This window comes from Seriola lalandi, unplaced genomic scaffold (assembly GCF_002814215.2).
Source record: "Seriola lalandi dorsalis isolate HSWRI2012SDOR001 ecotype SW California unplaced genomic scaffold, Sedor1 jcf7180002054920, whole genome shotgun sequence".
Lineage (NCBI taxonomy): Eukaryota > Metazoa > Chordata > Actinopteri > Carangiformes > Carangidae > Seriola > Seriola lalandi.
The window spans coordinates 377,019-387,566 of NW_019525472.1; the positions used below are offsets into that span (position 1 = coordinate 377,019).

The 10,548-nt window shown below is 39.2% G+C and overlaps 1 protein-coding gene across 6 annotated transcripts in view; it reads right to left on the minus strand.

The window, feature by feature from the left end:
- The window catches only part of cyth1b (cytohesin 1b), a 23,599-nt gene extending 14,575 nt beyond the window's left edge, over window positions 1-9,024 (minus strand). For 2 of the 6 annotated variants that reach the window (XM_023431288.2, XM_087169904.1), the window contains exon 1: window positions 5,174-5,333. In XM_023431288.2, the coding sequence (XP_023287056.1) occupies window positions 5,174-5,201 (28 nt within the window). In that variant the 5' untranslated portion in view covers window positions 5,202-5,333. Of the gene's footprint in view, window positions 1-3,261; window positions 3,667-5,173; window positions 5,334-8,849 lie in introns of those variants that run through there. The other 4 variants (XM_087169903.1, XM_023431286.2, XM_087169906.1 and 1 more) reach the window with 4 other exon arrangements.
- Between the last annotated feature and the right edge of the window lie 1,524 nt (window positions 9,025-10,548).

A 10,548-nucleotide genomic window follows, 5' to 3' on the forward strand; every position in this document is an offset into this window, starting at 1 on the left:
CCCCCCCCCCCCCCCCCCCCCCTGCACCATCCAAACCCCAAACTAGAGGATGAAATCAACCCCCTTTGCTTTATACAGATGTACAGACACACACAAACAAGCTGAAACATAACAGCTTTTGGCCACAATATCACTGCTCACAGTGAAGGAGGAAACAATAACAATGAATATCTTCTCCACTTTAGTTTCTTACTGCTAAGAAGCAACGTTCATATTTTCCACAACTGAGTAGCAATTATGAGAACAGAGGCAGCTTTCGAGGCCATTGAAACACTTAAGATTAATGACAGAGAACATGTAGGTGTGAGACACTGAGAGACTGAACTCTCTGAAAGAATGGGCGAAAACTTCTGAAAGGATTAAATAAAACTGGCTGAGTGTTTTTATCAGAGTAAAAGGTGCTGCTAACTATAGTGTTAACTAGGACTAAAGCAATACAGTTACTTGCTTCAGTACTGACTTAACAATTTAGATATGCTTGGTGCAAAGCTGCAAAACAATGAAGCAGATTACGCCAAACTACATTACAGAAAATGACAAAGTGCAGTAAAAGATTTTTGTATCTGACTTTAAAATGAATGAAGACAAAGAGAAAAGAAGAAGAAAAGACTAAACCATAGTTACAGATATTAAATTAAATTGCATATCTAGTGAAATGATGTAACTTTTTAAAAGTATATAATTCATTTTTACATTTGCTGAAAATTATCAGCCTCAGTATTACCTGCAGGGCTGAAACCAACTATTATTTCCGTAATCAATTACTCTGTCGGTTATTTTACTGATTAATCTCTCTTCCTATAAAACACAATGTTAAAAATACCCATCATAGTTTCTCAAAGCCCAAATTAATGTCACATAGCTCTTGCTTGTCTAACACCCCAAAAACAAAAGTTAGTCACTTTACTGTAATTTATGATGAGTAAAAGTAACAAACTCTCAAATTTGAGGATTTGGTATTTTTACTACAAAAATGGTAAATGATTCATTGATTTAGTTGCTTATTAATTTGTTGCCTAACAACTAATCAATTAATCATTACAGCTTGAATTAACAGCTAGATTTCATTGGTTTCAATAACCAAAAGCAACATCAAATGAATAATATAAAATGGTACATTAGGCTTGATATTTAACTGTATCTGTTAAGCTCAAATATCCATGCCGCCCTCCACCCTCCATATAAAACACACCCATAACTGTACATGACCAAGTGTGAACTCTGATAGAACAGAAGTTCATGTGCCCTGACACACACACAATATCTGCAGAGGAATGATAAGGTGAAGAGGGAAATGCAGATCTGTCAGTGACTGGCTTGTGGTTTTTCTTATGAAAACATGAGAGAGGAAAAAAAAAGGAAAGAACGATAAGACAGGGAACGCAGTCCAAAGAGTTAGTTTGCTGATCTGCATATTTCATGTTTTACATATGATTATTTGCAAATATCATACCTCTTCACTATAGACAATAAATATCAGCTCCTCTCCACTGGGTGCTTCATAATAAAGCTTCTGCTATGGCTATTTTCTTAAGCATATTCAATGCTATATAACTGGAGATAAACATGAAGAAAAGGCAAAATTTAAAAAGTAACAAGGAGCCACAGAGGGCGAGTCAAGCTGTGCTGCTGCTGCTGTTTGTCAGCCTCATTAGAGGAGTCACGCTGAGGGATTCAAGTTAACTGTTCATTTCACTTTGCCATCATGACCAAGTGACTCAGTGTCAACCTCTGGACCAATTCAGGGAAACAAAGGGATTAAAGAAGAAGAGGTGCAAGTAAGGTAAAGTATTGAGGCATCACAATGTTGCAGATTTAATATATGCAAAATCCCATATACAATAAAATTATCAAACTGAGTAGAAGCCAAATTAGTCAATTAGTTGATCAAAAATTGACCTTATCATTTAATAATTTCAAGTCATTTTTCAAAAACGTCCCCACTTCACTGGTTCTAGCTCCTCCAATGCTTTTCTTTGTCTTCTATTAGTGGAAAGTGAATATTTTTTGGATTTTGGAAACTTTTTCAGACAAAACAAGAAACTTCAAAACATAAACTTGGGCTCTGGGGAAATTATTCAGGGGTTTTCCCCTATTTTCTGGCAGTTTGTAGACCAACTGTTAAATGGATATACCAAGAAAATAATCAACAGATTAGTCTATAATGAGAATAATCTTTAGTTACAGCCCTAAAACAAAGTGGTGCACTCCCATTGATTTCCTGTTATTGATCAAATCAAACCAAACTCTTCATACATGTGAAAAAAAATGAAACGAAATAAAATCAAATCAAATGTATCAAGGTTTATCTTTAAGAAGGGTTTTAGGTTAACTTGAGCATTAAGAATGATATATTTCACCCTGAAACTAATTTGTTAATTAAAAACTGCAGCTTTTTGGGTAAAGGTCTGTGCAAAAGGGTGAATTTCCAACCAGAAAAAAGGACATCTATAAGAAAACTCATTATTCCTACTACAGTACTCCACCTCTGACTAAAGGCAAATACAGTAAAGTCCAGTGTGGCGTGACAGGTGCTGAAGCCTTGAATACTGGTATTATTTACATACTGCGAACACAGACAGTGACGCACTCGCTCATTACACACATGCCCCTTGCCCAGAGAGAGAAGCTTTAAGTAGGCCGGAGTAGCTCTTATTATAAACCCGAGGACAAGAATATAACACACCATTGTTAGCAGGGAGGCAGTGAAACTGGCATTTGCCCTCACTTCCTCCCCCTGGCTTTTTATCAGGAGAGGAAATAACAGCAAGTGGATTCATGAAACACTGTCATATCATCATTTCTCTCAAGCAAACAAACACAAAAAAACTCCCTTTCTGACATAAATGACAAAATGTGTCTTCAGGCTCCTCAATCAGCTGCTCTGCATAGTCTAGAGGTCACAGAGTGTGTGTTTGTGTTCTCAAGTAATGGGACACCTTGTCATAGCAATGCTGCTGATGAGCAGTTGCTCAGGGCAAACAACATATCCAGACCCACAGTTCACTCTCTATCTTACTTCCACTCTCCGCTTTGTAAGTTATGCAACACATCACATCCTCTGAAAGATGCAGTGACATACGGAAAAAACCTAACCATATTGATCTATCAGCAGCTACCAAAGCGTACAATCTGACTGGGTTTCCGGCTCTCATGAGGTTTCTGAGGAAGACATGACGACACACACACGGGCACTCATTCAGGGTACTTTCTGCAAAATAGCTCTAATGCAGAAGTAATGATGACGCACTGAACACCTACACATTTGTGTCATAATCCTGGGGTTCATACCAGAGAAAGCGTGTGTGCGCTGAGAAGCTTCACCAGCAGTCTCACTGGTCCCAGTGCAGCCGAAAACACTCAATTAATTTAGTTTTTAGTAGTCATTGTTTGAGTCTCACTCCAGCTCCAGAGTCCAGAAAGTTGTCTAACCCAGTCACCAGTTCCAGTACAAAACAGCCTCTTTCTTGCAGTCCAGCCTCGTGTTTCCAACAGCACAGTATTAATCCAGTCCAGCCTGATCTTCCCAATCCCAATCCCAATCCTGTGGTCCTCTAGTCCAGCCTCCGTGCCTCTTTAATCCTCAAGCACTCATTCCAGCAGAGGGAAGAGGAGGGGAGCAGGCCTGCAGCTAAATGAGGATGAGGACAAGTGTGTTCCTGAGTGTGTGAGTTGTGTGTGTGTGTGAGGGGGAAACCCTTGAACCCTCACCCCCCCGCCCCCCGCCCACTGTCCATCTTGACTCCTCCCTCCTGCCTCCATCAATGAGCAGAGCATCAAACACAGGCTCCCCCACGTGGCCACCAGTGTCCAAGGGAGAAAGAGGGTGGGGAGGTGCAAAATTAAATATGGTGAGGGCGTCTTCAAAATGAAATATGGTAAAGAATTAAATCAGTAGTTGTTTCTCTGCTCATCACACGTGTTTTCTTGTAGGAATGAACAAACACCAACAACAGGATGGCAGCTGACCCAGGACCCAAGGCAAAGCAGTGTGGTTATGACTAGAAAATTATTTGTCCTTCTACAGATGGAGAATTTCAGCTTCTGGCACCATTAACAAGGCAATAATTGTCCACTTCAGTGTTTACAAAGCGATAATTGTCCCTTCCAATGTTCCCTTGCCTGAGGATAACAAGCTCAACCAAGTGATATAATCCTGTGGTTATGGTAAACTCCCTGGTGACTGATCGCATTCATACAGCCTTAAGGCTCAAAAGTCCAATAAGCAAGAAAACTGAAACAAATCCAACAAGGGATGAAACGGGGAGAACAAAATGTGCCCCGAGACAGAAAATATCCTTATGTGACAGACAGAAAGTGAAGAAAGTATCTGTCAGGGAAAAGGCGAACAAAATGGACTACCAGTGTTGGGACTGAACTATGCTTAAAAATAAGGCAAAACTCACTGGGAAGTGGGGAAAAAGCTATCTGTGCTACTAGCTGCCAATTTACCTTAAAACCAATATATGTTAATTTCAAACTTTTTCATACCTGACACTTATTTTAAAAAGATTTTGTAATCTATTTTGACAGATATTTCCCAGCTGACAGAATCAGATACCTCAGTGAAAAAGCACATCCTGTAAGAGTGGTTCAAAATGTTAGAGGAAACACCAGTGCAGCTGTGAGGAAGCTGAACTAAAGTTAGTTATGGTTTTTTTTTTTTTGTGGCAAATTCTCCCTCTCTGTGGTGACCTTTTGGAGTCTTGTACCGTTGACAGTATCCAACTCTTGGGTCACATAAATTAGAAAACTGAGCACAGAAGTCCCTGCAGCCAAGTCAACTAAACCGCCTAAGCATTTAAGAGGGCAATTCCTTCATTTCTGACCAATAAATGGGTGCATTGACTGTATTTATAGACACATGAATTGTTAAGTGCTGCACAATAAGCACAAACCCCCATGAGGTCTGGCCTCAATCCAGATGAATAAGAATGGATCCCTTGTGCCAGTTAATGAAGACTGACAAAGAGCATTAACAAATCAGTCAGATGAGGACTTGTTGCTTACGCTATTTATATAGGTAATTAAATGCCAAAACTCACGAAACTACCTGTTATTCATCTACGTGCTTACTTCAGTTACGTAGCATTAGTTAAAGTTACGTTAGCTAGTTAGCCTGTAAGTTAGCCCTACTTGCTGTAACGTAACTAAAGCGGGTCAGGCAACTCACCAACTCCGTCTTCCGACTTTAAGACCATGTCTCTGCTGCTGGGCGACGCTGGAAATAGGATAACGTTATTGTTTTCCACTTTAAAGTAACTTTAAAGGTCGAAATGTCTCGGTGCTTTGTCAGTCAGTTACCGTTAGACTGGCAGTTAATGACAACTGTCTGTGCAGAGACAGCCGGTGCTGGAGCAGGATGGCGTGGGCGTGGCTTCCACAGTAGCAGCCAATCAGAGAGCGGCCAACAAACTCTATCTATATCTATCTATCTATCTATCTATCTATCTATCTATCTATCTATCTATCTATCTATCCTGGAAACATTACATATTTTGTTGAGTTTTGAAGTGAAAGGAAGTCAACACAACCTCTGCAGCAAACAGATTAGTAACCCCCCTTTGCCAGCTGTTAAACAAGGAAATGGAAATATTCTGCTTTGTGGTTGTGTGGCGGTCAGTGGCACAGGAAATGCAAGAATGGATTTCATTAAATTTTGGATGCAAATGTCATGCAGTCAGTCAAGAAACTGACATTGAAAAGAGGTCCAAAGCAGACCTCAAAATCCACCTCACCGTCCCCTGACTCGAACAATCACTGTAAATCTGTGGGTAGATCATAAACATGCTGTGTGTGCTAGACAGCCTAAAACTACCTCTAGAACTTGAAGACCTGACAGAAGAGTGGATGACAACTCCCAAATGAAGAAGGAAAAGACCCCTACAGTAGTTGGATACTTAGCTTACTAAATGACTGTTGTGGCTGGTTGAGGTGGAGCTCATTTTCATCTCTTTATATAATATTAGTTTAATCTGCAGTGATGTTTTGTAATATAAATTAACCAGCTGCCATAGCTGCCAAATAAATGTAATGGAATAAACAGTGTATTTGCCTCTGAAAATCAAAAGGAGGAGGCAGCATAGAATGCAAATATACTAGGCCAATGAATATATTAGAATTCACTATGATAACTCTGACTGAATATCTCATAGGAGTGGTATCTGGCTGCGATGTTGTTTTCAGCCAGCATGTCTTGTAATTTTGACGTAGTATTTCATCATTTTGACTGTCAACTTCTCAGCTATTTTTATTCTAAGACAGACACAGTTTCAATAAGCATGTGTAAAGAAAAGTTTGCAGTATTTTGACTTTCAACTGTCAACATCTTGCACAAAATGTGTTTATGTGTTTGCACAATTTTGAAAGACAAAACTTTGAACTATAAAGTCAAAATTTCTACTTCTTAAGTCAATTTTATGCCTTTTAACTCAAAATGACGTCTTATTATCTCCCAGTTCTGAAGTACCAAGTCATAATTTTGATTTAAAATCTCAATATCTCAATTAATATCTAATTTGAAAATCTAATCATTTTTGATTTAGTATTTCATTCTGGTTATTTTTAATACCATGGCGAAAGCATATGTGTGTAGAGAGAAAAGGAGAAATAGAAAGTGAAAAAAAATGTGTTTATGAGTTTGCATGCTTAAATCAGTACATCTCTGTTTTTATAGATGTGTGTGTGTATTTCTCTGCATATGTGTATCATCTCATAAATTTAGTTTTAATGTGTTTTGGCCTGCAAATATGTGTTAATGTTTCAGGTTGGAGCACTCCACCCTGTTGAAACGATGAAAGACTTGGCAGCAACATAAGTTTCTCCCTTCAAACAGGAAGAGGATACGTGACACAATGTGAAATGAAATTTAATTATCTCTAAAATAATATCCCCCCACCTGCTGAAGATAGACATATTTATCCAAATGGGTGTGAAGACTTGAGGAAGCAGGTTTGAGAACAGAGATGGATGGCTTGTGTGTGAGGGGAAAGAGGAAGGGAGAAGAGAGGATGTAGGGAAGGATGGAGGAAAGGAGGGCAAAGGATTGCAGCTGCGCGTTTGAATCACTGCTTTATTCAGAGTTTGGACACACCGAAAACAGGATGGGAGGGATGAGGAAGAGCGGTTGCAATTTAACAGTTTAAAGGGTCGTCTCACCCACATAAAAGACATGTTTCTTTTCCCCTTTTAGTAAATATCAACCCGTAAACAGTTTTCATGGCGACCTTTCCCTGGTAGGAAGCAGTTCAAATGAAAACTGTTGACAGTGAGGTATGTGGATTATCCAGAATAACAGGGACATTGCTTTTGGAAAGAGACGTGGCTCCACCTCCACTGTATAGGGGTGGAGGCATCTCAAAACCTGGGCAAATTAAAGCAAAACTATCTGCACGAATAAAGATGAATGAGAACTTGAACCAGCTCTTCGATACGTTTCCAGATAAATGGTGAATGTAGAGCTGTTAACCATTCTCAGAGGAAGCCACTATAGCCGATTGAGTAAATCTATACCTCACAGCTAAAGGGCTCATCTATGAAAAACATCACTGTTGCTGTTTAGGCCTTGAGGCTTAAAAACAATAAAGAAGAAAGCAAAATAAATTGCATGGAAAGAGAAGGGGAAACCCAGCTCCCGAAAGAAAAGTCATGAAGTGCTATTGCAAATGGTAATAACCTGGCTGCTTTCATTGTGTAACGATGGCTTTTGAATGAGCAGTATGAAATACAGTACGAAAGCACCTGCGCAGAGGGAGAACAGTGGGCAGCGATGGAGATTATGTCACTAAAGCACCCACTGGAGAGGAGGATCCTGGACCAGAGGATGATGGGTGTGCGTCATGTTCTCAAATCAAGCCCACCATCTCACACAAACACACACACACGCACACACACACATACACACACAGTTTGCTTGACTCATGTGTGTACATGACCAGAGAAATGTCAAAAACACAGCATGACACACACACACACTCACACACACAAACTCACACAAACTACACAGCGCTCTGTGTCTTGATAACCTAACTACAAATCACCACGGCAACTGAACACTGATAGCACTTTGTGCCAGTCTTGCTCTCCATGTCTCGCTGTGTTTGTCTGTCATTTATACGCTGTCAAGAGTCACACAAAAGCAACATAAAACCAACAAAGACTTGTAAAATTAAAAATGATGATAAGTGATTAGAAGTCCAACCTTCTTGGTTCATTTTTGATGGCTTTCCATGCATTCATTTCTGCCTTTTAAACCATTCCTGTACCCCAAATGCGTGGTATCCTTGTTTTCAGCACAAACTCAGCTATAAGTCTGACCTCTCCTTTAGTCAATTTAACAAAGTATAAAGCTGCTAGAGACCCAAAACACATGAATTTTAACACAGGCGTCTATAAAAATCCACAAAGCTTTCTTCACAATAACTCAAAATACTATTACAGAACAGCTCAATGTTGTAAAAAAACACACACAAATGCAGCAGAAATATGTATAAAATATAACTATAATATGGTCTATTTACATATAAAGTGATTTTATTTCAAGTCATTTTTCATTGAAAGTCTGTACGCCTGTAAATGACTGAAAATATTAATAATTCAAGGTTTTAAGAAATTCTTTTTAAAAAATGTGATGGTCTATAGACATAAACTGTGTCACTGTGTCACATCAACACTTTCTACTGCTTTATAAATAAAGTTATGTTACTACAAATACAATATGATTAGAGAAGAATTAAAGAGTTAAATACAAATGTAAGAGAAAGCCTGTTCAAACAGCTCAAAAATGACTCTGCTCATCAAGGTACCAGAATTATTCATAAGCTCAAGTGTATTTTCTTAAGAGTGCTTACCTGTGGCTGCAGCAGGTGCCCCTGGTCGTACAGTAGGACAGAGAAATGCCTGGAAACTAGAGGCACACAGCTCACTGACAGTCCCCATCACAACACTGTGAATTCAGGAGTTTGTGACAAAACAAGCGTTTCAGGCTAACAGTACCCTCTCAGCATCTCTGTTCTTTTACTCCCCCTTAAGACGGCGTCATACTTGACTAAAAGAAGACCGAAGCAGCCGCAGGCTCCAGCTCTGGTCACAGGGAGAAGCTTGATTGAATAAGCCGAGCTTCAGCGTTTTCTCCTCCGACTGCCACCAGACTCTGACAGACTCTCAGAAAAAAAACACTCTCCACTCTCACTCTCTCTCCTCCCTCCTGCCTCATGTTCGCACACTTGACCTCACTCCTGAATTCAGCCTCACACACTCCACACTACCACTACTGTTCACACAAAAAACCTGTCACTTTGACACACTTGTTGATGGATGTCTGTGAAGTGACAAAAAAAAAAAACATTCTCCACATAAAAATACTCATAAATACACACATAAAAGAACAGACATACTGCATATAGACACACACCCACTGCTGTGTTATTTTGAACAGTTGTTGATGTATTCTTGGAAGTGATGACAAATGCACACACACATGCACGCAACCTCGTATCCTCCTGCTTCACACCCCCATACACACAGACACGCACGCACACACACACACACACACACACACACCCCCGAGCCCAGTTTAATTTAGTCAGAGCTGAGCAAACACACACTCATTCAAACGCAGACACTTGCTTCATATCACATATATTCATACGCTTAAGTGAGAAAAAGTAGTAACAGTGCAGTTTAAAGAAACTCATTGACAAGCAAAAGTCCTTCAATGAAAATGTATGTGAACGTATTTGTATTTAATTTAAGTTCAATTTTATGTGAATTTGTCATCAAGAAGTTCAGTACAAACATTAAACAGTATAGATGGACCCTATAGAGAAAGAAACAATCAATTATCAGTTAGTATCACTAGTAGAAAAACATACTGCTGTATATAGGGGAGACCGGGGATGGTTGTAACACTTTTTGACTCAGCTCCTATAACTTGCAGAATGTTTGCGGTAGGGTACTCAGATTTTGATACAAAGTACCCTCATTTGTCTACTACAAATAGCAATGTTTTTAACTTCTCCAACTATATCACAGAATTCATTATTTGATGTCAAATGCAAGGAGTGCCATTGTTACAACCTACCCCACTACCAGGGTATGTTGTAACACAACCTGGGGTAAATTGTAACAGCAAGATTGAAGAACTAAAAACTGAGACTACACTACAAAATATGCATCTATATAAGTTTATTGTGCATGTGCCAACACTAAAGCATCTTCCTGTGCTTCACTAAGAACAAAAATAACTCATCACTGATGGCTAAATGAAGAACAGTGTCAGTGTTAACATTAAAAGAGCTTTTTTAAAGAACATATCCTGATAATACCTATGAATGTTACACATACAAATGGAAACCTTCAGCAGGAGGTCAGAAGTAGCTCATAATCCATGTAAAATTACAGGAAGACGTTTGACAATTAGTAAAACAACAAACATGCATACTGTGTCTGTCTTAAATGATAAAACATGAACTTGAGTGTGTGTTATCCATCTAATCAGAGTGATCAGAGTCACAGTGGTGACAGATGTATGTGGGTTTTCCAGGGGTG